A 27,452-nucleotide genomic window follows, 5' to 3' on the forward strand; every position below is an offset into this window, starting at 1 on the left:
ACGTCAATTTACCTCCCTGGACTTCTATTTTCCTTAAAATGGGATTAATTATGACCCTTATTTTCTGGGGTCATGGTGGAAATGAAATGAGATAATTTATTTGAAAATTTAATCAGCTGAATCTGCAGTAAGATGTCTGGAGAGGAGACTTTGGAAAAGCCTCTGGGGTGAGATCTCTTCAGAGGATGATAGGAGATTCACAACATCCATCTAGACTCTCATCTCCATTGGTAGATAGGAGTAGCTTAGTAAAAGTTTGCACTTGAGAAATGTTTGCACTTTTAAAATGTTACTCTGTGTGTGGAGGGGACACTGGATGAAGTTAACTCCAGAGTCAGTTGAAAGGCAACTACAGGCTTCTAGGCAAGAGATGACGGTGGGCTGGATTAGGATAGGGTCAACAGGGATGGAGAAGGAGGGTATGTGGGGATTGGAATTTGAGCTGGGATGAACCCCTGACCTATTAATTTTTTTTGCAGGATCCCATAACTAAAGATCTAGTTCAGTCATCAGGCAACATCAAAGAGATGGATTCCAGTCTTCTCCAGGCAATTGAGGAAATTGATAAATTTTTCCAGCATCTCTCTGAGCGGCATACAGAACAGGCAGAAACCCCAGATGCACCAGAACCACAGAACTGTATGCCTCTGACTGCCCATGCTGAGGAGAGCCAACATGAGTCAACCCAGAGCAAGACGATGCCTCCCTTGGGGTCCACAATGATGACTTCTGCATGCACTAACATCCCTGGGACAGTTCTCACCCAGGACTTAACAATGCACCCTCTTAAAGCCCTTGAAGACCTAAGTGAGACTTATTCCATGGGCCAGAAAGTGACTTCCTTTGATCAGATAAAACACACAGCAGGCTCCCAGATGACAGATGTTACTGACACCCCAAAGTCATCACCCACTGATTGCCAGAAGACAACCATCACTGCAAGCAACATGACAATCTCCAATGAAAGTAGCCAGCTGAACACCCCAAGCAGTGACCAGACCCTCAATGAGAGTCAGATACCAGCCCTGCATGGAGATCAGATGAAGACCCTCAGTGATAACCAGACTCTCTGTGGGGACCAGGTGACCTTCAGTAGTGACCAGACCCTCACTGATGGTCATACAGTGACTTCCAGTAGCAATGAGACCCTCTCTGGGGGCCAAATGACAACCAGTCTAGACCTCTATGGAGGGCAAATGATGACTTCCATTGATAACCAGACCCTCTGTGGGGAGCAGATGACGACCTCCAGTGGTAACCAGGTCCTCCACGGGAGACAGATGATGACTTCCACTGGTAACAAGACCCTCTGTGGAGAGCAGATGACAACTTCCACTGGTAACCAGGCCCTCTATGGGGGGCAGATGACGACCTCCACTGGTAACCAGGCCCTCTACGGGGGGCAGATGACGACCTCCACTAGTAACCAGACCCTCTGTGGAGAGCAGATGACGACCTCCACTAGTAACCAGACCCTCTGTGGGGAGCAGTTGATGACCTCCACTGGTAACCAAGCCCTCTACAGGGAGCAGATGATGACCTCCACTAGTAACCAGACCCTCTGTGGGAGACAGATGACGACCTCCACTGGTAACCAGACCCTCTATGGGAGACAGATGACGACCTCCACTGGTAACCAGACCCTCTGTGGAGAGCAGATGACAACCTCCACTGGTAACCAGGCCCTCTACGGGGGGCAGATGACGACCTCCGCTAGTAACCAGACCCTCTGTGGGGAGCAAGTGATGACCTCCACTGGTAACCAAGCCCTCTGTGGAGGGCAGATGACGACCTCCACTGGTAACCAGAACCTCTATGGGGGGCAGATGATGACCTCCACTGGTAACCAGAACCTCTATGGGGGGCAGATGATGACCTCCACTGGTAACCAGGCCCTCTATGGGGGGCAGATGACGACCTCCACTAGTAACCAGACCCTCTGTGGAGAGCAGATGACGACCTCCACTAGTAACCAGACCCTCTGTGGGGAGCAAGTGATGACCTCCACTGGTAACCAAGCCCTCTGTGGAGGGCAGATGACGACCTCCACTGGTAACCAGAACCTCTATGGGGGGCAGATGATGACCTCCACTGGTAACCAGACCCTCTACTGGGGGCAGATGATGACCTCCACTGGTAACCAGAACCTCTGTGGAGAGCAGATGACAACCTCCACCGGTAACCAGACCCTCTATGGGGGGCAGACGACGACCTCCACTAGTAACCAGACCCTCTGTGGAGAGCAGATGATGACCTCCACTAGTAACCAGACCCTCTGTGGGGAGCAGATGACGACCTCCACTGGTAACCAGGCCCTCTACGGGGGGCAGATGACGACCTCCACTAGTAACCAGACCCTCTGTGGGGAGCAGGTGACGACCTCCACTAGTAACCAGACCCTCTGTGGGGAGCAGGTGACGACCTCCACTAGTAACCAGACCCTCTGTGGGGAGCAGATGACGACCTCCACTAGTAACCAGACCCTCTGTGGGGAGCAGATGACGACCTCCACTGGTAACCAGGCCCTCTACGGGGGGCAGATGACGACCTCCACTAGTAACCAGACCCTCTGTGGGGAGCAGGTGACGACCTCCACTGGTAACCAGGCCCTCTACGGGGGGCAGATGACAACCTCTGCTAGTAACCAGGCCCTCTACGGGGGGCAGATGACGACCTCCACTAGTAACCAGACCCTCTGTGAGGAGCAGATGATGACCTCCACTGGTAACCAGGCCCTCTACTGGGGGCAGAATATGATGACCTCCACTGGTAACCAGAACCTCTACGGGGGGCAGAATATGACCTCCACTGATAACCAGGCCCTCTATGGAGGCCAGATGGCAACATATAGTGGCAACCGGACCCTCTATGGGGACCAGATGCTGACTCTTCAGGTGGGCAATATGACAACGCTCACTGATGACCACAGCCTTTATGGGGGATATATGATGTCCCATCAGTTCTCATCATTGCCATACCCAGGATTCCTATGCTTTTCAAGTTCCCATTTGATTCAAGGACAACTCCCAAAACAGAAGACACAGAGCTGCCAGTTCTGGAAGAATCCTGAGGTTTCAAGGCCCTATGTCTGCACTTACGAGGACTGCAAGATGTCTTATTCAAAGGCTTGCCACCTCCGAACCCACATGCGAAAGCACACCGGTGAGTGAGGACCCAGAAACAGGGGTGAGGGGCAAGTGGCTACAGATTTGTGCCTTTACAAAGCCTTGGAAGCATTTGAGATTGCTGCCACTTCCTTTAAGCCAGGGATTCAAAAAGATTCTATAATAGAAAAGGTTGGCACCTTCAGAAGGGTAGATAAAGCAGTCCTAGGGACAGGCTCTAGTCCTGGACCAGAGCCAGGCTGGCTATAGCCTTTAGTGGTGTTGACTGCTGGTTTGATGGGAATAAGTGGAGGGATTTCTTTGGCCTCTTGCAGGTAGATGTTCTTGACGCTATTTCTACTGGGACCGTCACTTCATAGTGACAGGGCCCCCAGGCCCCACTTCCCTCATCCTCCTTATTCCCCCCACTAACTTGCCTGCCAATAACTGTCTCTCCTCCTGTTTGTTTTTTTTCTTCTTCCTTTCCTCTTCTTCCCTTCTTCACAGTTTTCCTCTTGTCTCTCCAGCTTTTACGGCCCTCATTCCCCTCCTCCTTCACTCACCTCCCCCACTCCCGTCTCCTCTGGCTCTCCCTCTCCCACTCCAACTTGTTCAAAAACTTTTTCTTGTTCACTTTCAATGTCCCTGCCCTACCTCACCCTGATGTATGACAGGTCTCTCTCTCTCTGTCTGGTCCAGGGGAGAAGCCCTATGTATGCAATGTAGAGGGATGTACGTGGAAATTTGCCCGCTCAGATGAGCTCAACAGACACAAGAAAAGGCACACTGGGGAAAGGCCCTACCTGTGTTCAATATGCAGCAAGAGTTTTGCAAGATCTGATCACCTAAAGCAGCATGCAAAGGTCCACAACATTCGCCCAGGATTATGATCCCTTCAGCCCATGTGGAAATGTGTACAGCTAAAAGATTCTCCCTATTGAGTTTGTTTCCCTTGAACAAGCTCCCCTATTTCCCTATGCCAGTAGCTAGTAGGTGCTTAATATTATTCATAAGTTTTCTAAAATATACAAAAAAAGTAGGTATGCGTTTTCATGTAAAAACTGGATGACTTTCAACTTGAAACCAGAAGCGCTCTTCATTCATTCCCCTCTCTCAGGGTAATGGCTTTTATCAGCATGCTGTGAATCCTTCTAGATCTTACTCTGTATTTACCTGTATGTGTACTTTTAAAAACGTATCTATGTAGGTGATTGAGATTGATATGTGTATAGCTCAGAGGGTAAAGAATGAAACTTTTTTTTGTCTGTAGCTGAGTCCATGTTTCTTTGGAGCTTCATTCCTATGAGGTGAAAAGGAGGGGACGCTCAGTCACGTCCAGTGTAAAGTGGTCTCAGGTTAAATGGACTTTGCTTAGAAGAGTACTTAGCCTATTCAAAGGTTCAACCTCAGGCAGGTGTGGTGGCTCACACCTGTAATCCTAGCACTTTGGGAGGCCAAGGTGGGCAGATTGCTTGAGCCTGGGAGTTCCAGACTAGCCTGGGCAACGTGGCGAAACTCTGTCTCTACAAAAAAAATACAAAAATTAGCCGGGTGTGGTGGTGCATGCCTGTAGTCCCAGCTACTTGGGAGGCTGAGCTGGGAGGATCACTTGAGCTCAGTAGTTGGAGTTGCAGTGAGCTATATTCACACCACTTAACTCCAGTCTGGGCGACATAGCGAGACCCTGTCTCAAAAAAAAAAAAAAAAGATATTGTGTAATATTATGTATGAAATGTATTGAATAAACTGTTTAAGTTATAAGTAGAAAAAATGAGCACCTGTAAGAGCTCATCACCCAGTGTCATGCAATCAGGTGTTGATATGGCCAATCGGAACAATGAGCCAGATGGAAAGGAATGATCAAGCCTTATTTACTGACTGCTACAGAGCAGATGGGAGAGATAGCCTTAGCCAAGACCCCAAATAAGGAGGCCTCTGCATGGAAGCATCATCGTCCTTCAACCATCCACATAAACCCAGGGTATAAAACTGTGCGCTGGCTGCTTTCTGGGGTCCTTCAGCTGTGGTACAAGTGGGACACATGCAGTTAGACTCCATCCCCCCTGGGCAGCTTTCCTGAGCCTTGGGGGACTCACTCCCAGTGAATCCTAGATTGTTGTCCCTTGCTGCCTGTTAGTAATAAACCTATTTTATTTAACTTGTTGTGTGTATGGGTGTCATTGGATCTCACTGGACTCAGACAAGCTGATAACCAGTGCACAGTGAACCTGCTTTATGGTAGGGATGCCAAGTCCTTGACTATAGCTCCTTTCAGAAAACTGCAATGCCCCGGCTATGTGCCAAGTCTGGTGAGCTCCCCTACCCATCCTTCTATCTTCTAAAATTGATGACTACCCTGAATTTTGTATATATAAATCCCTTGATACATTTATCAAAAATGCATGTATTCAAAGATAATTTGCAGGGTTTTTTTGTTTTGAGCTTCATAAATATTATACTAAGCTATGTAACTTATACTAAGTTTCTTCTGAAACTCCCTTGTTTTCAACACATTATCTCTAAGATTTCATCCATGTTATTACTAAGGCCAATAAAAAGAATCCATAACAACCCCAAACAAAACTTCTCTACATTGTCAACACAGCAGGGTGGGCGTTGGGGAGTGAGAGACCAAAGAAATCTGAGAGTGCGCTAGAGTCTTACATGAAGTACAACAACTATAAAAAGAAAAGATCATACAACTGTTCCTCATTATCCAGATCTAATCTGCTAGATCATAAATTTTTAGACTAAAGTTTTTATTTCATTAAGCTAAATATGAAAAAGAGTAACATATTCCCAACCCATCCAAAAACCCCAAACATTTCTTCAGATTTCACTACAACCCTTATATATTCTAACAATCCACCAAGGATTTCACATTATATAAAACCCCCAGGTGTGGTGGCTCACACCTATAGTCCCAGCACTTTGGGAGGCCAAGGCGGGCAGATCACCTGAGGTTGGGAGTTTGAGACTAGCCTGACCAACATGGAGAAACAGTCTCTACTAAAAATACAAAATTAGCTGGGCGTGGTGGCACACAGCTGTAATCCCAGCTACTTGGGAGGCTGAGGCACGAGAATCACTTGAACCCAGGAGATGGAGGATGTGGTGAGCTGAGACTGTGCCATTGCTCTCCAGCCTGGGTGACAGAGCAAGACTCAGTCTCAAAAAAAGAAAAGAAAAAAGAACCGAAAAAAATGAACAGGGCATCAGTAACCTGAGGGACAATATCAAGTGCTCCATCATATAGACAGACTGTGTGTCAGAAATAGAAGGTGGAGGAGAACCCCAAAATTTGACAAAACAATGCCCAAAATTTTTCCAAATTTTATTAAGACTACTAAACATTTAGATTGAAAAAGTCTGATGAATCCTAAACAGAATAAAGGTAAGTTCAAAACCATACAAAACCAATCACTATATTTAAGAACAGATACATTATGTGGTAAAAACAATAAATAGCTAAGGCAAGATTAATCAAAACTCAGTATAGTGGTTACCTCTGCAAAGAAGGATGGGGAATTCAAAGCTTTAAATGTACTAGTAGATCACTTTCCCTTCTTTTTCTTTTAATTTTATTTTTTACAGAGACAAGGTCACGCTGGTCTCAAACTCCTGGCCTCAAGTTATCCTAAGTATTTTTATTATTTTTTATTATTTTTCTTTTTTCCTTTTTTTTTGACCTTCCTGAGTGCATTTATTATTAAATTGGATATATACAAAATATTTTTTGCACGTATGATAGATATCACAATCAATGGAAAACGAATCAAGTTCATCCATTCTTTTTCTGTGTTACTTATAACAAAAGTCAGGAACCTGGAAGTCACCCTTGGCCTCGCCCTCACCTAACAAATCCAGTTAACTATCACTTTCCTACTTCTCCCTACCTCCACTCTCACACCCTAGCCAAAGCCACCTTGACTCTCACCTGAAATACTGCTATGTCCCTTCCTCTCCCTTACATCCTTGCTCTAATCTAATCTCCATGTTGCAGCCAAAGAAAACACTTAACCTTATCTCTCCATCTTGAATCTATCGCACCATCCCCTTTACTATCAGAAGCAAGAGTGACAAGTAAATTTCTCAAGACACCTCATAGCCAGGAAATGGCAGAGGCAGGATTCAAAATCTACTAGAGTCCACAGGTCTTTTTTGTTTTGATTGTTTTGAGATAGAGTCTCGCTCAGTTGCCCAGGCTGGAGTGCAATGGTGAGATCTGAGCTCACCGCAACCTCCGCCTCCTGGGTTCAAGCGATTCTCCCGTCAGTCTCCCGAGTAGCTAGGATTACGGTACCCGCCATATGCCAGGCTAATTTTTGTATTTTTTGTAGAGATGGGGTTTTACCATGTTGGCCAGGCTGGTCTCGAATCTCTAACCTCAAATGATCCGCCTGCCTCGGCCTCCAAAAGTGCTGGGATTACAGGCGTGAGCCACTGCGCCGGGCCCAATTTGTGCACTTCTAGTAACATCCCTTCTCCGCTAGATTGTGACCTCCACAAGAGCAGGAGCCTGTTTTGCCCACCATTGTAGTGCACATCATACACCCTTGATCACTCTGGTCCTCTCCGCGTCCACTTCTTGGTGAAAATGCTGGGTCACCAAGCAGACCTCTCATCGTACATTCCAACAACAAGCCATCTGGTTTGCTGACCCTACCCATGAGGCTGTGTGTGAGCCAGGTGGGCTGGGGAACAGAGACCAGCCCTGGCCCAGTGAACCCGAGATGGCCTGCTCCATGGAAGGGATCTGGTGCCCTGGTAGAAAGACACGTTGAGTACCCAAGACTTCAATCCCTGGGGCTAGTGAATGGGTCATAAATGAGCCACTTCTGCCCCTGTTCTTTTAATCATGTCCATTCCCCTCACATAGGAGCTTGGATGAAGGGCACCTGGATGTCCATCCCAGGTATACTGGGGCCACTAGTAACACAGACAAAGGCAGTGAAGTAGGACAAGGTCAGGGTAGGGGTGAGAGGGCAGGGGCAGGCACAGCCAAGGCTGTGGGGCTTCCCCAGAGGCCCAGATAGGCTTGAGCCTGCAGAGGACCGGCTTCTCTTCTTGGCAGCACTGGGCACATTCATAAATGTTGTCTATGATCTTTCTGCTCTGCAGAGGCAGGGTGCCTTCATGCACTTCTGAATCCTTACTGTCCATGCCATAGTTTCCAGAAGATAGACATGTCCAACGGTATATGTCCAAGAAATGTGAGGTGCAGCTAGCCCCCATGAGTCCTTCGGGTCTGATGGAGGCACCTCCTTGAGAAGTCTTTCTTCCCTGACACATCCTTTAGTTAACTCCATGCTCCTCACCATGGGTCTCCACAGCCTTGGTGCGCTCAGTATTGTAGGCTCAAAAAACATTTTTCTGAATGAATATAGAACTTGAAGACTGCCTCTCCTCTGAACACTTGCCACGTCCAGTGCTCTCAGCCTGGAATCCTCTTCCTTCTTCATTCACCTGTTCAGTTTATTTCAAAATTTGAGGGATTACTAGGTGTTACACTCTTACTGGGCCCAGGGATTACCTCCTCCAGAAAGCCTTTCTGACCCTTCCATTAGGGGCTCCTCTTCCCCATGGCTACTGTACTGAGGTGGACCTCTGAGCCCCCAGATCAAGACGGTCCCTTGAGCACAGAAACCAGCTCTGATTCATCTCTCTGTGCTTGGCACCAGCCTGGTTCAGGAAACACCCATAGAAGGCACCATCTTCTTAGGGAAGAGACCACCTCTGGGGCAGACAGATCCTGGTTGGGATTCTAGATCTGCACTTGATAGCTTGGCCAAGTTCCTTTCTCTCTATCAATTTGCTGGAGTAAAACAGCCTGCCGAGTCTAAATATGAGGTTCTAAACTACCTGGCTGGTTTGCCAAGATAGTCATTATCCCCTTAACCCCAAGGGAGAGCAGGGAAAGATAGGCCACTTAATATCTGGTGCTTTGTAGTCCAGGGACCTAAGGAAGGTGGGAGGAGAAGAAGTTACAGTGAGATTCATCTTTATCTGCCCCAGGCTTAGGTCCTCCTCTCCCTCCTAGTCCTCAGTCACCTAGAATACAGAGCCTCAAAACAAGAACTAAGTACTGGTGTTTTATTTGGAGAGGTGCAAACCCAAGGCATTGGAAGTGAGAAAATGGAAGAAAGGCGGGAAAGAATGGGAAGTAACGTAAGGTGATGCATTTAATAGGCTGGGGTGGGCACTGCTTCATGACGAGCCTTGCAGAGGTCACAGTAGTTCTGTCCACCGGCTACTTGGGAGGGCTCCCCATTGATGGTACTGTTTTGGAGAGTTGGTGCCATGCAGCAATTTATGAAAGGCAGGGGAAGAGGGGGAATTGATCTGCCTGAGTCTCACCTATCTCCCATTTTCCACTAGTCAAAAAAAAATTTTTTTTTTTTGAGATGGAGTCTTGCTGTCGCCCAGGCTGGAGTGCAATGGCACAATCTTGGCTCACCGCAACCTCCACCTCCCGGGTTCAAGCCATTCTCCTGCCTCAGCCTCTCGAATAACTGGGACTACAGGCGCACGCCACCATGCCTAGCTAATTTTTGTATTTTTTGTAGAGACAGGGTTTCACCATATTAGCCAGGCTAGTCTCAAGACTCCTGAGCTTGTGATCCACCCGCCTCAGCCTCCCAAAGTATTGGGATTACAGGCGTGAGTCACTGCGCCCGGCCTCAAATTTTATCCCATAAATATTAACTCCCAGCCAGACACCATGGCTTATGCTTGTAATCCCAGCATTTTGGGAAGCTGAGGTGGGCAGACTACTTGAGGCCAGGAGTTTGAGATTAGCCTGGCCAACATGGTGAAACCCCGTCTCTACAAAAAATACAAAAATTAGCTGGGTGTGGTGGTGCGTGCCTGTAATCCCAGCTATTCAGGAGGCTGAAGCAGGAGAATCGTTTGAACCTGGGAGGCAGAGGTTGCAGTGAGCTGAGATCACACCACTGTACTCCAGCCATGGTGACAGAGCAAGACTCTGTCTCAAATAAATAAATTTCCCCGCACTTCTAAGTTTGCTAGCAGCAACTTGGGATGCCAGATCCCATGCCCTACGCTAGGGCATTCCATCCAAGTCTGTAAAGTGGTGGGAAGAAACAGAAACTCTGGGTACATGGCCAGTGAGTGCCAGGGAGAATGATGCAGTATATGTGCCACGTCCAATACAGTCCAAAACTAGTTTTTTCATTTTCTGGAAGAAACAAAGCATAGTGATCCAAGAACTTTCTCAAGGTCACATGGATATTAAGTGGCAAATTCAGGATTTGAAAATAGTCTGGCTCTGGAAACTGGATTTTATGTAGCAAGCAAAGGAGTCACTAAAGGGATTTAAGCTGGGGAGCGACAAGAAATAAAGAGCATTTTAATGAAGCTCCCAGTCTCTACTGTGCTCCACATTCGCATCTGACTAAACTCCAGCAGAAGCAGGTGGCCCCGGAGAGGTTAAGGGCATCCGAGACAGGGTTTGAGGAGTCTCTGGCTCCAGAGCTCCGTGTAGGCTTCAACACTGACCCATAATCTTCCTGTCTTCATCTAATCCTACACCTACCAAAGAGAAGAACTGGTCAGAGGCAGGTAGGATCTGTGTAGAAAAGCCAGAATGAGGCCGGCCTCAGTGGCTCACGCCTGTAATCCCAGCACTTTGGGAGGCCAGGGTGGGCGGATCATGACGTCAGGAGATCGAGACCATCCTGGCTAACACAGTGAAACCCCGTCTCTACTAAAAATACAAAAAATTACCCGGGCCTGGTGGCACGTGCCTGTAGTCCCAGCTACTAGGGAGGCTGAGGCAGGAAAAAAATCACTTGAACCTGGGAGGTGGAGGGTGCAGTGAACCGAATCGCGCCACTGCACTCCAGCCTGGGAGACAGAGTGAGACTCCGTCTCAAAAAAATAAAAAGGAAAAAAGGAAAAAGAAAACCCAGAATGAGGACAGGAGACTGACCTAAGGACCAGCAGCAGGAGGACTGTCCTGCTCTCCATTGTTGTTGTTGGCCTGTGGGTCTGAGGGTCCCGGCCGATGAGTCTTCTGGTGTTGCCTGAGATGGTCAGACCTCATGAACTCCCGGCTGCACTGATCACATTTATATGGTCGATATCTGGTGTGTACCCGCATATGTCGTCTAAGCTCATCAGAACGGAAGAAAGACCATGAACAACTTTCCCAGTTGCAAGAATACGGCCTCTCACCTGGGAATGACAAGGGAGAGATGGAATTTAGAATACAGTAGGAAGGAAGGGGTCTAACTCTGTGAGGCACAGCAGTTCAGGTTGAGGATTCAAAAGGGAAGGTCCAGGGAACCAGGGAGGGGCAACACAATCAGGAGTGCCCGCCCCAGTCATCTTGGCACAGTCCTCCTGTATGGCAAGTCGGGGGGCCAGTCTAGCTTAGTTCCAAGCTTGGAAGATGAAAGGCTCATCCCAAACAATTACCCACCAGTGGCCCAGGACAAATCTAAAGCCCAGAGACTCCTCCATCCCCACCCCACCTGACACCTCCTTCACCTGTGTGCTTGCGCTGGTGGCTCACGAGGTGGGAGCGTTTGGTATAAGCTTTTCCGCAGTTCTCGTAGTTGCAGCAGTAAGGCCTTGCCTCTGAGGAGCCTCCTCTACCAGTCCCTTCCTGAGGCCTGGAGTTCTTCTTTACTGTCTGTGGAGCAGGTCCGGGCTGCTCCGGTAGAAATGGGCCTTCTTGAGAGTCTGGCTGACTGACAAGAGAGTCCTGAGATCCTAAAACCAGCAATGACTGGGACTCAGCTGGGGGCATCCCAAGGTCATGGGCATCTTGCGGGGGCAACATCTGAGCCATGGAGGGGAGCACTGCCTGGGCCTCAGTGGAAGGCACAGTCGGGCCCAACAATGTTTCATCAGAAGGTACTGTCGAGAGGCCAGGGTAAGGCACTGGAGGGTTCCCAGTGTGGGACATTATTGGGATTCCAGTGGAAGCCGAGACTGGCAGCCCATTGGGGGGCATCCTTAGATTCCCACCGAAGGGCCTGGCCACCCTTGGAATATTGGGCTCTCCTACGGGCATTAGTTGGGGCCCACTGAAAATCGTCATCTCTTGCTGAGGGGGAGACACTCTCTGACAGTAAATCATCTGGGAAGGAGTGAGAGTCGCTTGGGGGCAGTAGCTCATACCACGCTCAGGCAGTGGCATACTGAACTGTGGCCCCCCTTCATTCACATTCTGCCCCGGCGCCTCAACAGACACCAAAGGGGACCCCAGCATCTCTGCGCTGTGAGGAAAGTGCTGAATGCTTGGTAGGCCTTGGTTCCAAGAGGTGTGCACTCCAGAGCTTCCAGAAGATGAAGACATGTTCAAGATGGGCGCTGAGTTCTCGTTATCCTTGGGGAAAAAGAGTCAGGTGATTTTTGCTCAAATTCCAGTTCCACATGTTCCTCCTCTTCATCCCCAGACCCCATCCTAATCCAGCCCTCTATTTCCATCTCTTGCTTGAATTATCCTGCCTCCAGACCATTTCCCAGCTTGGGCTTTCTAACATGAGGTCTGGCTGATACAAGCCCCACGGAAGCCTAAATGTAACTCATGCCACCTTCCCTTGGACATGTTTTTGGTTTTTATTTCACACAAAGCAACAAAGAGAGCAAATAAAACATTCCATAACCTACACCTTCAGCAAAACTGAGAAAATGTTCAAACTCCAGTTTTTTTTTTTTCTTTTTATTGAGACGGAGTTTCGCTCTTGTTGCCCAGGCTGGAGTGCAATGGCGTGATCTTGGCTCACCACGACCTCTGTCTCCCGGGTTCAAGTGATTCTCCTGCCTCAGCCTCCTGAGTAGCTGGGATTACAGGCATGCACCACCATGCCCAGCTAATTTTGTATTTTTAGTAGAGACGGGGTTTCTCCATGTTGGTCAAGCTGGTCTGGAGCTCCTGACCTCAGGTGATCCGCCCACCTTGGCCTCCCAAAGTGCTGGGATTACAGGCGTGAGCCACCGCGCCTGGCCCAAACTCCAAATTATACATAAGTGTGAAAGTGAAAGAACATCCCAAACCAGCAGAACGGGTGCAGAAAGCCACAGAGATAAAAGGAATTGAGGCTGCAGATGGGTCTCGGCTTTGGCAAAACTTAGACATCATCTGCAAATATTTACAGCGTCTGCCCTGAGTGGGAACTGCCTGGGCAGGTCTGAGATCAAGCACTGGAGGAGAGATGGGGAAAAGGCAGATGTGAAAAAAAACACTTCTTAAAAAAAGGGATGGGGGTTGTCTGGAAGTCAGGGGCAGTTTCCTTAATGACTGACTTGCATGAAGGGTAAGAAAGAGATTGGTGGTAGAAGGTCTTAAAATAGGATAGAAGCCAAGAACCATATTTTTAAAAGCTGTCAGTAGGCCAGGCGCAGCGGCTCACAACTATGTAATCCCAGCACTTTGGGAGGCCGAGGCAGGTGGATTGCTTGAGCTCAGAAATTTCAAAAAGAAAAACAAAATCAGCTAGGTGTGGTGGCGTGTGCCTGTAGTCCCAGCTACTTGGGAGGCTGAGGCAGGAGAATCACTTGAGTCCAGGAGGCAGAGGTTGCAGTAAGCTGAGATTGTGCCATTGCACTACAGCCTGTGCTGACAGAGTGAGACTCTGTCTCAAGACAACAGCAACAAAAAAGTCCATTACTGTAGCAATAGAAGAGGGAGCTCTTGAGTTGAGAAACGAATGAAGCTATCCTATCATCTCCTATTCACTCTTCAATTGGGATGGTCCAGAAAAGAACAATCCATTCAAATATGACAACCAAAAGAGAAGGTTAAAATACAATATCCATACAAGATAATAAACCATCAAGACAGAAATTGAAGATTGCAATTTAAAAAAAAAAGTCACCAGAAAATTGTTGCTACAAATCAAGGGAAAACGTAACAACAATCAAACACAAGAAAGAAAAGATAAGAGAAGAAAGAAAAGAGAAGAAAGAAGAGAAGAAAGAAAGAAAAGAGAAGAAAGAAAGAAAAGAGAAGAAAGAAAGAAAGAAAGAAAGAAAGAAAGAAAGAAAGAAAGAAAGAAAGAAAGAAAGAAAGAAAGAAAAAAAGAAAGAAAGAAAGGGAAAGATCCACCGAGGCGGGTGGATCACTTGAGGTCAGGAGTTCAAGGAAGGAAGGAAGGAAGGAAGGAAGGAAGGAAGGAGGGAGGGAGGGAGGGAGGGAAGGAAGGAAGGAAGTAAAAACTTGAAGCAATTACAACTTTTGCAGCAGTTATAGGAACATCACAGGTCAGAAATAGGGAAATTCAAAAAAGTTACATCCAGACAACAGGATGGGGTTATATTAGAGAGTAGGGAATGAGGAAAGATAAGAAAGGGACACTGGACGGGCTTCTATTTCTTGACCTGAGTGACAGTTTCACAGGTTTTACTTTGTAACAAACAGTTCATTACTTTGTAGAAGCTGTACTTACATTCACTTTTCTGTTTGAGTGTCATTTTTAGCAATATGGTTTAAAATAAGTTAGTATTGCTAGGCACAGTGGCTCATGCCTATGATCCTAGCTCTTTGGGAGGCCCAGGTGGAAGGATCACTTGAGTCCAGGAGTTCAAGACCAGCCTGAGCAACATAGGGAATCCTCATCTCTACAAAGAATTTAAAAAAAGAAGAAAACAAACAAACAAAAAAACAAGCCAGCCATGGTAGCATGCGCCTGTGGTCCCAGCCACTCAGGAGGCTGAAGTGGAAAGGATCACTTGAGCCTGGGAAGTTGAAGCTGCAGCGAGCTGTGATCGCATCACTGCTGTCCAGCCTGGGTGACAGAGTGAGACCCCATCTCAAAATAAATAATAATAATGCTAAATTTAAATAGGAAATATTCTATACAAATTCACAAGGTAAAAAATATATATATTTTTTCTAGCTGTGTCCAGTAAAATAGCCTATCGAAGCATTTGTGACTCTAATAACAACGTGTGCCTCTAGAGCCTAGACTTGTCTCTAATTCTCTTCCTTGCTAAAAGTTAGACCAAGAATTTCCTGACTCCAAGACTGGGAAAAGGAAGGTTTAAGGGAACCTGGTACATTTCGTGCCAGAAAATAAGGGAGCTTTCAAAGATTAGGACTGGGTCAAAAGGAGACAGGAAGTGACATCAAGGAAGATAGCAGGGTAGCAAGCACCAGGAAACTATCCTCAGCAAGGTAACTATCACACTGGCAGCATTTGTCTGTTATAAGTTTTTTGGAACAATGAAGGGTATTAAAGGCTTGTAACTTCCAAAGGAAGGCTTTGAAAGTAAATTGCAGTTAATTTTGGTCAACCTAAATTCTTAGGTAGGTAGTAGCTATCGATACACATCCCATGTTCCTGGAGCAACTTGCATGCAGCTTGCAGGAGCCAGAGTGGGCAATAAAAACCTTGTCCTTGGCCGGGTGCGGTGGCTCACGCCTGTAATCCCAGCACTTTGGGAGGCCGAGGCGGGTGGATCACAAGGTCAGAAGATCGAGACCATCCCAGCTAACATGGTGAGACCCATGTCTCCACTAAAAATACAAAAAAATTAGCCGGGTGTGCTGGTGGACGCCTGTGGTCCCAGCTACTCGGGAGGCTGAGGCAGGAGAATGGTGTGAACCCAGGAGGCAGAGCTTGCAGTGAGCCAAGATCATGCCACTGCACTCCAGCCTGGGCGACACAGCAAGACTCTGTCTCAAAAAAAAAAAACCAAAACAAAACCAAAACAAAACAAAAAAAAAACCTTGTCCTCCAACTATTAGGGAATCTATATCCTGATTGTTATTTGCTGTTTCTGATTATGAGGTGCAGACAGAGGTTGGCAGCCATTATGGCAACTCAACCCCCAATGTTACAACCCCCTCCCCTTCCCACTGAAGAGACTTCCAGATATGAATACAAATATCCAAGAAGCTCAACAAAATTCAAGTAGGATAAACTCATAGACCTATACCAAGAAACATTATAATAAAACGGTTGAGGCCGGGTGCAGTGGCTCACGCCTGTAATTCCAACACTTTGGGAGGCTGAAGCAGGTGGATCTCTTGAGGTCAGAAGTTCAAGGCCAGCCTGGCCAACATAGTGAAACCCCGTCTCAACTAAAAATACAAAAATTAGCCAGGTGTGGTGGCGGGCACCTGTAATCCCAGCTACTCAGGAGGCTGAGGCACAAGAATTGCTTGAATCCAGGAGGCGGAGGTTGCAGTGAGCCAAGATCGCACTATTGCATTCCAGAGAGTGAGACCTCGTCTCAAAAATAAAAAATAAAATAGTCGAAAGCCCAAGACGAAGAGAGAATCTTGAAAATAGCAAGAGAAGTGACTCATCGCTTATAGGGGATCCCACAAATTACCAGTAGCTCTTTCATCAAAAACCTTGGACACTAAAAGACCATGGGTTGATATATTCAAAGTACTAAAGGAAAAATAACTATTAACCATCCTATATACGGCAAAACTGTCTTTGCGAAATGAGGAAGAAATTAGACATTCCCAGGTAGGCAAAAGCTGAGAGATCATTACCACTAGACATGTCCTGCAAGAAATGCTAATGGCAGTCCTTTAGGTTGAAATGAAATGACACTAGATAGTAGCTTGAAGCCATGTGAAGAAATCTGTCATAAGAAAAATTTCTGATAAGGGTAAATATATGGACAATTGTAAAAGTGAGTATTATTTTAACTTTGATATATAACTCCACTTTTTGTTTTCTACATGATTTAAAAGAATGCATAAAATTTATACTTTTATTTTTTGACATACGATGCATAAAAATGTAATTTTGTGAGATCAGTAACTGAAAAGAGGTGGGAATGGAGCTATACAGAAGCAGTTTTTATGTGTTATTGAAGTTAATCTGGTATAAATTCAAATTAGAATGTTATAAACTAGGATGTCAAATGTAATCCCCATGGCAACCACAAAGGACATAGCTAGAGAATACATACAAAAGGGGCCAGGCACAGCAGCTCACACCTGTAATCCCAGCACTTTGGGAGACTGAGGTGGGTGGATCACTTGAGGTCAGGAGTTCGAGACCAGCCTTGCCAACATGGTAAAACCCCGTCTCTACTAAAAATACAAAAAATTAGCCGGGCAAGGTGGCGGGCGCCTGTAGTCCCACCTACTCGGGAGGCTGAGGCAGGAGAATGGCGTGAACCCCGGGGGCAGAGCCTGCAGTGAGCCGAGGTCGTGTCACTGCACTACAGCCTGGGCGACAGTAAGACTCCATCTCAAAAAAAAAAAAAAAAAAATTAGCCAAGTGTGGTGGCACGTGCCTGTAGTCCTAGCTACTCAGAGGCTGAGGCAGGAGAATCACTTGAACCCAGGAGGTGGAGGTTGCAGTCAGCCGAGATCCAGCCACTGCACTCCAGCCTGGGCAACACAGCGAGACTCTTCCTCAAAAAAAAAAAAAAAAAAGAATATATACAAAAGGAAATTGTGTTTTAAGGAAATGTATTTTCACTACAAAAAAAAAAAATCAAACAAAAAGACAATGCTGGAAATGAGGAAAAGAATGGCAGAATTAAATCATTCCTTGAAAGTAAAATACTTTGGAAAGTAAATGGATAATACTCTCCAAAAGACAATTTGGCAGAATGGATTAAAAACATGATCCAAATATATGCTGTATATATATTTAGATCCAAACACCACAATAAACCAACTAGATCTAACAGACATACACAGAACACTCCACTCAACAATAGAATATCCATTCTTCGAAAGTGTTCATGGGACATTCTTCAGAAGACCATATAGTAGATCACAAATTAAGTCTCAATAGATTTCAAAATAAACTTTTCTCTTGCCGCTTTTAGAAAAAAAGCAAAAAAAAAAAAAAAAAAAAGGTATCATACAAAGTATCTTCTCTGACCCACAACCAGATAAACTAGAAAATTTACAAATCTGTGTGGAAATTAAATAGCACTCTCTGAAACAATCAATGGGTCAAATAAAAAAATCACAATGAAAATTAGAAAATACTTAGAGACCAATAAAAATGAAAACATAACTATCAAAACTAATGGGATACAGCAAAAGCAGTCATAAGGGGAAAACCTGCTGGTTTAAATGCTTTCAGTAAAAAAGATCTCAAACCAACAACCTAACTTTATACCTTAAGGAACTAGAAAAATACACTAAACCCCAAACCAGCAGAAGAAAGGAATGAAAAAAATCAATGAAACTAAAAGTTCTTAGGAAAGATTAACAACATTGCCAAACACTTAGCTAGATCAACTAAGGAAAAAGAAAAGACTCAAATGATTGAACATGAGGAATGAAATCGGGGACATTATTACCAATTTTACAGAAGTAAAAAGGATTATAATACAATATTATGAAAAATCGCACACCAACAAATTGGACTACCTGGATAAAATGGACAAATTCCTAGAAACACAAAACCTATCAAGACTGTTACAGGCTGAGCATTTTGAGACTATGAAGCAGGTGGATCGCTTGAGGCCAGGAGTTCGAGACCAGCCAGGGCAACATGGTGAGACCCCCCCATTTCTACAAAAAAAACCTAAAAATTGCCAGGTATAGTGGCAAGTGTCTGTAGTCCCAGCTACTCCAGAGGCTGAGATGTGAGTGGTGCGATCAGTCATGGCTCATTTTGGGCTGGAATACAGTGGTATGATCATGGCTCACTGCAGCCTCACGTGACAAAAGCTCAGCTCTTACCCTAACTTTGAACATTGCTAATAGAAGTGAATAAATTAAGCATTTATTCTGCCTCTAAAAGAAAAAAAAATTCAAAATTACCAAATGATTGCAGTTAAATATTACTTCCTACTTTACAGAAGAATACAAACTAATAAATGTAGAATGAATGGTGGAATTCGAAAATTTATTTTGCTGCCAGGTGCAGTGGCTCATGCCTGTAATTCTAGTACTTTGGGAGGCCGAGGGGGGTGGATCACTTGAGGTCAGGAGTTCAAGACCAGCCTGGCCAACATGGCAAAACCCTGTCTCTACTAAAAATACAAAAAAGTAGCCGGGTGTGGTGGTGCATGCCTGTAATCCCAGCTACTCGGGAGGCTGAGGCATGAGAATCGCTTGAATTTGGGAGGCAGAAGTTGCAGCAGTGAGCCAAGATCATGCCACTGCACTCCAGCCTGGGGGAGAGAGTGAGACTCTATCTCAAAAAAAAAAAACCAAAAACGGCCATTCTTACTGCAGTCGGTCAGTATTCGGTTGTTGGATTCAGTGTGCTATCGGACCCAAAGGGTGATGGCACCGCTAGGATGAAGCTCGTGAGATTTTTGATGAAATTGAGTCATGAAACTGTAACCATTATATTGAAGAACAGAACACAGGTCCATGGAACAGTCACAGGTGTGGATGTCAGCATGAATACACATCTTAAAGCTGTGAAAATGACCCCGAAGAACAGAGAACCTGTACAGCTGGAAACGCTGAGTATTCGAGGAAATAACATTCGGTATTTTATTCTACTAGACAGTTTACCTCTGGATACACTACTTGTGGATGTTGAACCTAAGGTGAAATCTGAGAAAAGGGAAGCTGTTGCAGGAAGAGGCAGAGGAAGAGGACGTGGCCATGGCAGAGGAAGAGGGGGTCCTAGGCGATAATGTCTCTCAGGATTACTGTTTCAAAGTCATATGGGATTTGGGATATTTTTTGTACAGGCTGTGTTTATGTCAGTTTTTAATAAACATAAAAGTGGGACAAAAAATGAAAAAAGGAAAAGAAATAAAGGAAAAGGAAATTTATTTTGCCATCCCTAAGGAAATTTAATTGAGGAAAAATTTAAATTTGGTGTTAAAACCAGTAGGTGAATGGCTGGTAGGGAACTGGACACTGGATACACACAAGGCAGAATCACACAGATTACTTTCTGACCACAAGGTAAATTTCTACAGAGAGATCAATGAGGCTTTTCGCTACCTTAATACAAGTATCACCAAATGGTAGCCAGATGTGTCTCCTGATGTAATGCAAGATGAAATCTACCATACACATGAGGCATTCTTGCCAAAAATCTTGAATCCAGTTAAGCTGTAAGATCTAATCATAACTTAAAGGTAATACAAGTGATAGAAGATAAAGCTAAATGTTATCATGAGGAAGCAATCTGATATATCGGAAAGGAACATTCTATATGACAAAAGTTAGCATCATGAAAAACTGAATCCCAATCATGAAAAAATAAAACTATTCTAATTTCAGAGACTCAAGGGACATAATCACCAGATACAGTGTATGGTCTTAAATTCTGGTTTGGACGTACCAGCTACGAAGTACATTTTAGGAATAGCTAGGGGCATTTGAATAAGGCTTGCATCTAAGATAATTTAAAGGAATTATCGGCTGGGCGTGGCGGCTCATGCCTGTAATCCCACCTCTTTGGGAGGCTGAGGCGGGTAGATCATTTGAGGGCAGAAGATTGAGACCAGCCTGACAAACATAGCAAAATCCCGCAACTAAAATTACAAAAAATTAGCTGGGTGGAGTGGCACACGCCTGTAATCCCAGCTACTTGGGAGGCTGAGGCACGAGAATTGCTTGAACCTGGGAAGCGGAGGTTTCAGTGAGCTGAGATGGTGCCACAGCACCCCAGCCTGGACAACAGCACCAAGACCCTGTCTCAAAAGAAAGTGTATATATATATATACAATTTTGATACATTTGATTATGTGGTTTTGGCTATAGAGAAAAATGTTCATTTTTAAAAAAAACTCTAGAAGAGTTGGGAAGATCTTGTTTTATTTTTTATTTAATTAATTTTAGAGACAGGATCTCACTATATTGCCCAGGCTGGAGTGCAGTGGCTATGCCCAGGCATGATCGTTGTGGACCACAGCCTAAAACTCCTGAGCTCAAACAAGCCTTCTGCTTCAGCCTCCTGGGCTGCTGGGACTACAGGTGTGAGCCACCATGCCCAGCCTTATCTGTTTTATTTACCACTATATGCTCAGCAACTAGCATAAGACAGACATATAATAGGAACTAGGTAAATGACTATTGGGTGAGCACCTCTGGGGTGCTCAGCATCTCCTCCCTAACTCTCAGCTATGGCCCTCTTGTTTTCCCAGTCCTTCATGGCAAATTAAGTTGTCTAAACATGCTTTCACCACTACTTTGCCTTATGATTCTCCCAAATTTGCTCTGGCCTCCATCTCTCCACAGAACCAGCTTTCATAAAGGTCACCACTGATGACTTCCATCCCACTATGACCAAGCAGCACTTTCCAGACTCCTCGCTTGACCTCTCAGGAGCTTATACGACCACTGGCCACACCCTTCTTATAATGCTTGGCCTCTCTGACACGCATGGCCACACTTTCCAAGTTTTTCTCCTTCCCTTCTCTCAGACCCCCTCCTTCACAGTCTCTTTTGCAGATTTCCCTTTCTCTGCTCTCTCTGGGCAAGCTTCCCCATGCCAGTGGCTTTGTTTCTGTTTACAGTCCAACTATTCCTAAATCTGGAATCTTCGCTCTGGCGAAGATGGCTCCTGAATTTTCCAGCTACCTATTGTTTGAGTCCTTTCGGATGGCCCACAGGCTCTTCTAATGGACTATGGCCAAAATTCACTAGCATCTTTGCCCACCTCCCTCAAACAACAAATTAATCTTGTCCTTCTCATCCTTCACTCTCTCTCAGAAAATGTCACTATTTTCACCCAATTGTGCAAGCAAGAAATCTGTTTCTCTAGATGTCTCCCTCACCACCCGGGGACCAATGATTGTGGTCTCTGCCTCCAAAACATCTCCACAATCTATGATATATTTAGCTTCTCCATCTCCACTCTCACTTCTGCAGGTAGGCCGCCATTTGAATTCTCACCTGGATTATCACAAAAGCTTTCTAACTGTTGCCTTGAATCCAGCCCACATCCACCAGGGCACTCCTTTGAAAATGCAAATCTAATTGAGACAGATTATGTTTAAACTCATCAATGGCTTCCCACTGTTCTTGGAATAAACAAGCCCTGAATGATCTCAATGGTGTCCCTGGGGCCACCCTTCCATCACTGTCTAGGCCCTGGTCTTTCAGTTCCTCCTAAGAGGAAGCATGCAGCCTGTGGTCTCAGACCTGGGAACCTTTCACCTGACGGGTTCTTTAGTCCCAGAACAGCGTCTCAGCTGTCTCCTAAGCCTCCCAAATCGGGTCAAACATTTGCTATCTGCTATCTGCTCCCATGCGCCCCCGACTTCTTCTTCATGTAACGCTGTACAATTCCAATCATTCAGTTAACGACTTATTCATACAATTTTATATATATCTGTTTCATGGTAAATTCATCATTGTATTTCCAGGGTCTGGGAAAAGCCTACCACTTAGTAGGGCTCCAATTAACATTTTTGGGTTTGTTTTTTTTTTCCTATTGTTTCCTGCTCACTTCCTAACTTGGTCTTTGCTGTCCTGCCTACTCAAGTCCCTCACCAGAAAGTTGCCTAGAACCCTCTTACCCCCCACGCGTCCAATACAAGCTCTACTGCTGGGCGAACATTGTTGGAATAAACGACGTATGATTTACACCCTCAATCTCACAACCCTCCCTTTCCAATCCCTCCCCAATCTCCCATCCCTTCCTTTGCAACCCCTCCCCAATCTCCGATCCCTCCCTTTGCAACCCCTCCCCAATCTCCCATTCCTTCCTTTGCCACCCCTCCCCTCGGATTTCTACCCCTCGGGTTTCTGCTTCCCTCCGCCTCACCTCTCCTCCAAGGCCTCCCCTCCCCGCCGCCCCCTAGCCTGGGCCCGCCCGGCCTGCCAGAGGCTGGCACCTGACTCACCTGGGCAGCCTGGTGCGCCGCCTGCCACCGGCTCAGCTCCCCAGCCTCCTGTTCCATCTCAGCCTGCAGTCGGCCGTACATGAAGACTGGGTGGGGTCTAGACTCTCTACTGAAGAGACAGGGAACCAGCCACCACGGCGTCGCAGGCGGGTATCGGTACATCGCCACGCCACAATCACCTTCTATTTACCTATTTACAGCTGCGCCAAGGGGCGGGGTCATGCCCCACCCGTCCCGCCCTGCGCCGCCCTCGCAGCCCTGCCCCAGGCTGCCACCCGCCCTCACCATGCCCCAACCAAGGCAGCCTCACGGACAGCCACTTCAGGCCTTGAACGCTTCTTAAAGGAATTTGGTCCGCCCACCCAACCGACCCATTCCACCCTTCAGTCTGAGCAACGTTTCACCCAAGTGGGGACTGAGGACACCCAGGTCTCCAACTCCAGCCAGGAGGAGGCTGGAGAGAGAGGCGAGGCTGGAGAGAGAGGCAAGGCTGGGTGTAGGGCCTCTACCGATAGGAGAGCCTCCACCAGCACTCTGTCAGGTCGGGATCTTGCCATAAGCTTTGGAAGGGCTGGAGCTTTTCTGCTACAGTCTGTGCCCCTCTGTCCCTTGTCTGTACGAACTGAAGACTGGGAGCTTCATGGCACAACCTGTTTATTCCGCAGTGTTTACTGAGTGCCCCGTGTGTGTTGGGCACTGATCTCTGAACTAGGGGTAAAATGGTAAACAGGACAGAACAAAGTCCTTGCTGTCAATTTCCATCTTATATGGGAAGACAAGAAATGAGTAATAAAGTTGTTAACTATTATAATTTTAGGTGGTGGTGAGTGCTATGGAAAACCAAAACAGAAATGTGAGCTGAAAATGAAATGCCTGAAAGGAGCCAGCCATAGGAAGATTGAAGGGCTCTAAGGCAAGAAAGAGCCCAACGGTGTTAGAAGGAAATTGAAGGCAGGGTGACCACGGTGATACCACATGGACAGTGACACGAGGACAGAGGGATAGGGCCTTGAAGACCATAGAAAGGAATTTGGATTTTATTCTAAGTGTGGCGGGAAGCCACTGATGCTTTTAAACAGGAACTTGATGTGATCTGATATATGTTTTTAAAATAAACCATTTGGCTCCTTATGGATTATAAAGGAGCAGAGGGGTGCAGAGACACCAGTTAGAAATCTAAAGGAGATGAGGCTGGGCGCAGTGGTTCACGCCTGCAATGCCAGCACTTTGGGAGGCTGAGGCGGGCAGATCACTTGAGGTCAGGAGTTTGAGACCAGCCTGGCCAACATGGTGAAACCCCGTCTCTACTAAAAATAAAAAATTAGCCAGGCGTGGTGGCGCGTGCCTGTAATCCCAGCTATTCAGGAGGCTGAGGCAGGAGAATTGCTTGAATCCGGGTGGTGGAGGTTCCAGTGTGTCGAGATCGCGCCATTGCACTCCAGCCTGGGCAACAAGAGCGAAATTCCGTCTCAAAAAATAAAATAAAATAAAATATAAAATAAAATAAAATAAATAAAATAAAATAAAATAAAATAAATTAAAAAGGAGCTGTCCAAGAAAGAGACGTCAGTGTTTGGTCTTGGAGGTGGTGCCCACCTGTAGTCCCAGCTACTCAGGAGGCTGAGGCAGGAGACCACTTGAGCCCAGGAGGTCTGGGCTGCAGTGTGCTGTGCTGATTGGGTGTCCACACTAAGTTCAGCATCAGTATGGTGAGCTCCCAGGAGTGGGGCACCACCAGGTTGCCCAAGGAGGGATGAACTGGCCCAGGTCAGAAATAGAGTAGGTCAAAACTCCTATGCTGATCGGTAATGGGATTACTACACCTGTGAATGGCCAGTGCACTCTAACCTTGGCAACATAGTGAGATCCCATCTCTAAAAAGAAAGAATGAAAAACAGAATTTGTAATGGATCAGAAGGGGGTAGGGAGGGAGGGAAAGAGGAATCAAAAAGGCTCCTAGATTATTGGCTTGAGCAACTGCATGATGATCGTGCCACTTGGTATATGGAAAGATAGGAAGAGGAGCAGATTTGGAGGCAACTGAAACAAGAATTCCATTTTAGACACTGATTTTGAGATGTCTATTAATTATGCTCAGAGAAGGTCAGGGCTGTAAATGTAAACTTGGGTGTTGTCAGCATAGAGATGGTAGTTATAAGGCCATTAGAGTGGATGCTATCAACACTGGAGATAGTTTGACAACAGGACAGAGGACAGAGCCTGGGGACTCCTACATTTAAGGCCCAGCAGAACAGCAAAGTCATCCAAAGAACCTGAGAGGTTGAAATAAACAGGTAAGTGACTACTGGATTTGGCAAGACGGAGGTCACTGGTGACTCTGACAAAACGAAGTGCAGTAGGAAGGAAGCCTGATTGGACTGGGCTGCCAAGGGAAGAGGAGTTGATGGAGTGGGACATTATCTCTAAACTCTAAACAAGAAGTTTTGCTACGAATGAGAGCAGAAAAATGAGGTGGCAGTTAAGGGAGGGCGTGTTATAGGCTGATGGGGATGCACCAAAGGAGAAACTGATATAGAAACAGAGGGCTCAATTATAAGAGCAAAGTCATGGATGAATCAAGAAAGGACAGGATCTGGAGTACCAATAGACAAGTGGGCCTTTAGTGAGAGCAGGGACGTTTGCTCTATCATAACACGTGGTGTAAGAAGGCTCTTATGTATCTTAGGGTCCCCAACTACTAGTATGGAGTGGGGCTGAGAGCAGGCCCTTGAGAAATGGTGGCTATGATTCTATGGCTAACAATGGCTCAGCTCTCAACTCCAGGATCACCTCCTCCTGGGGCCATCTCTGACTCCCATTTGATGCCTCTTTCAGTTCCCACATACCTAATGTTTCTCCCAACATGGCATTTAGGAAATATTTGTAGAATGGATCATGTTTGACACACAGAGCAGATCATTTTTATACCCCCCTCCTCTAAAAATAAAATTATTTCCATAATTCAAATTTCATATTTTCAAATCATCATAAAATGAAACAAATCATAATAATGGCCAGAAAAAGGAAAGGCAAAAGTGAAAAATTTATTTGCCAAAATTTGTATGCATACTCACATCATAAAATAAATACATAAAATTAATATTATGGCTCCAAAAAATGAAAAAGGCACAACTATTTATTTCAATCATTTTCACATCTACCTGTTTAAATTTTGATCCTTTCTTTACAATCTGATATACTCCCTTATGTAAATGATCATCCAGCAACCAACAAGCAAATTTTAATAAAACCAAAACATCTAAATAAGATACAATTTAGGCAATAATACTTAGGCTATAACACTTATTTCCTTTATTCATCTTTCATTTTAAAACCATTAACAAGTATAAAGGAATAGGTTTTCATTTCAAAGGTAAATTTTTATTCAAATTCAGTAACATATTTCATGTACAAATTAAAAATTTGCACTTAACAAACAAAAATGTTTTGCCTCTCAGTTTGCACTCTGTCCCACTGGTTTTTGTTTTTTGTTTTGTTTTTTTTGTGTGTGTTTTTTTTTGACACAGAGTCTTGCTCCATTGCCCAGGCTGGAGTGCAGTGGTGCGATCTCGGCTCACTGCAAGCTCCGCCTCCCGGGTTCACGCCATTCTCCTGCCTCAGCCTCCCAAGTAGCTGTGACTACAGGCGCCTGCCACCACTCTTGGCTAATTTTTGTGTGTGTGTGTATTTTTAGTAGAGACGGGGTTTCACTGTGTTAGCCAGGATGGTCTCGATCTCCTGACTTCATGATCCGCCCACCTCGGCCTCCCAAAGTGTTGGGATTACAGGCATGAGCCACCGCGCCTGGCCTGTCCCACTGTTTTAACACAAAAGTCCAACTGGTTACATAGAATGACAGAATTGAAAAAAGTCAAGCCCTGTTTGTCTTTGTCATCACTGACAGTAACTCATGATTGTTTATTCTGAATCTACAGTGTAAACTTGGATGTATCTAATACCACAGGGGTAGGAGATGTGACCCTTGCCTAAAGTGAGCTCCAAAGATGGGTATTGGTGTGACTATATAACCAAGCATTCTCCAAATGAACTTCCACATAGAATGCAATAATTATTAAAGGATCGCTAATAAAAATGTGTTAGTGTGAAGTTTACATGTACAAATAAAATTCAGTATCTACAGCAATTATTTAGAACTTAAACCAACAAAAGATTTTTTAGGAGAGGAGTATTTCAACAGTATTTAAAAATCACTGGCACACAGCAATAATAAAAGGCAGACCAACTTTTAGTTGGATCTATTATTGTTAAGCTCTTTATAGATATGCACCCCTTCTAGCCTGCATGTGGACAGACTGCTACCACCGCCCACTTTAATATGCCAAGGGGCCCCAAGTCTTCTTGACCCTGCCAGGTGGCCCTGTATTATCTCTGCCTGGAATGCTCTTCCCGCCTTTCTTCATCTACTAACTCCATTTGTTTTACCAATATTTAATGAGTGTCTACTATAGGCTACTCTCCCTTGGGGTCACCTCCAGGAAGCCTTTGCTGCACCCCGACGTCCCATTTCCATGCCCCATTCCCAGAAGTAGTATTTGGTTGAACTGCAAGGACTACTGGGAACTCATTTCCAAGTGGCTACTGCAGTCGGGATATGTTTCGAACCAT

At 45.7% G+C, this 27,452-nt stretch overlaps 3 protein-coding genes across 4 annotated transcripts; 2 read left to right on the top strand and 1 right to left on the bottom strand.

The window, feature by feature from the left end:
- The first annotated feature begins 527 nt into the window (after positions 1-527).
- On the top strand, positions 528-3,994 carry KLF18 (KLF transcription factor 18). The gene is made up of 2 exons (XM_024928885.4): positions 528-3,162; positions 3,804-3,994. Exons 1-2 carry the CDS (start codon positions 528-530, stop codon positions 3,992-3,994), a joined length of 2,826 nt encoding a protein of 941 aa, XP_024784653.4.
- A 1,818-nt stretch (positions 3,995-5,812) lies between these two features.
- KLF17 (KLF transcription factor 17) lies at positions 5,813-23,629 on the bottom strand. Of its 2 annotated transcripts, XR_008620150.2 has the most exons (5): positions 22,827-23,629; positions 11,616-12,459; positions 11,056-11,300; positions 7,491-8,570; positions 5,813-6,086 (listed from the first exon to the last, which is right to left on the bottom strand). XR_008620150.2 is itself a non-coding variant. In XM_055094083.2 (3 exons), the coding sequence occupies exons 1-3, from the start codon at positions 22,986-22,988 to the stop codon at positions 11,056-11,058; spliced, it is 1,251 nt and encodes a 416-aa protein (XP_054950058.1). In that variant the 5' UTR covers positions 22,989-23,629; the 3' UTR covers positions 10,975-11,055. The 2 variants fall into 2 exon arrangements, 1 of the variants encoding a protein (XP_054950058.1); XM_055094083.2 differs by lacking the exons at positions 5,813-6,086; positions 7,491-8,570 and having other exon boundaries at positions 10,975-11,300.
- On the top strand, positions 19,266-19,673 carry LOC100977989 (small nuclear ribonucleoprotein Sm D1-like). The gene has a single exon (XM_034963370.2). The coding sequence runs from the start codon at positions 19,311-19,313 to the stop codon at positions 19,656-19,658; it is 348 nt and encodes a 115-aa protein (XP_034819261.1). The 5' UTR covers positions 19,266-19,310; the 3' UTR covers positions 19,659-19,673.
- Positions 23,630-27,452: the final 3,823 nt, after the last annotated feature.

The sequence above is a fragment of the Pan paniscus genome, chromosome 1 (assembly GCF_029289425.2).
Source record: "Pan paniscus chromosome 1, NHGRI_mPanPan1-v2.0_pri, whole genome shotgun sequence".
In the NCBI taxonomy this organism is placed as follows: Eukaryota; Metazoa; Chordata; class Mammalia; order Primates; family Hominidae; genus Pan; species Pan paniscus.

Bases quoted from the DNA above. Each gene is read 5' to 3' on its own strand.
- KLF17 (XM_055094083.2), bottom strand. From the start codon at position 22,988: ATGTACCGATACCCGCCTGCGACGCCGTGGTGGCTGGTTCCCTGTCTC. The intron at 12,460-22,826 runs GTGAGTCAGGTG...TTTTTCCCCAAG, and splicing joins CGGCGCACCAGGCTGCCCAG to GATAACGAGAACTCAGCGCC. The intron at 11,301-11,615 runs GTGAAGGAGGTG...TGTCATTCCCAG, and splicing joins CCACCAGCGCAAGCACACAG to GTGAGAGGCCGTATTCTTGC.
- KLF18 (XM_024928885.4), top strand. From the start codon at position 528: ATGGATTCCAGTCTTCTCCAGGCAATTGAGGAAATTGATAAATTTTTC. The intron at 3,163-3,803 runs GTGAGTGAGGAC...TGTCTGGTCCAG, and splicing joins CCACATGCGAAAGCACACCG to GGGAGAAGCCCTATGTATGC.
- LOC100977989 (XM_034963370.2), top strand. From the start codon at position 19,311: ATGAAGCTCGTGAGATTTTTGATGAAATTGAGTCATGAAACTGTAACC.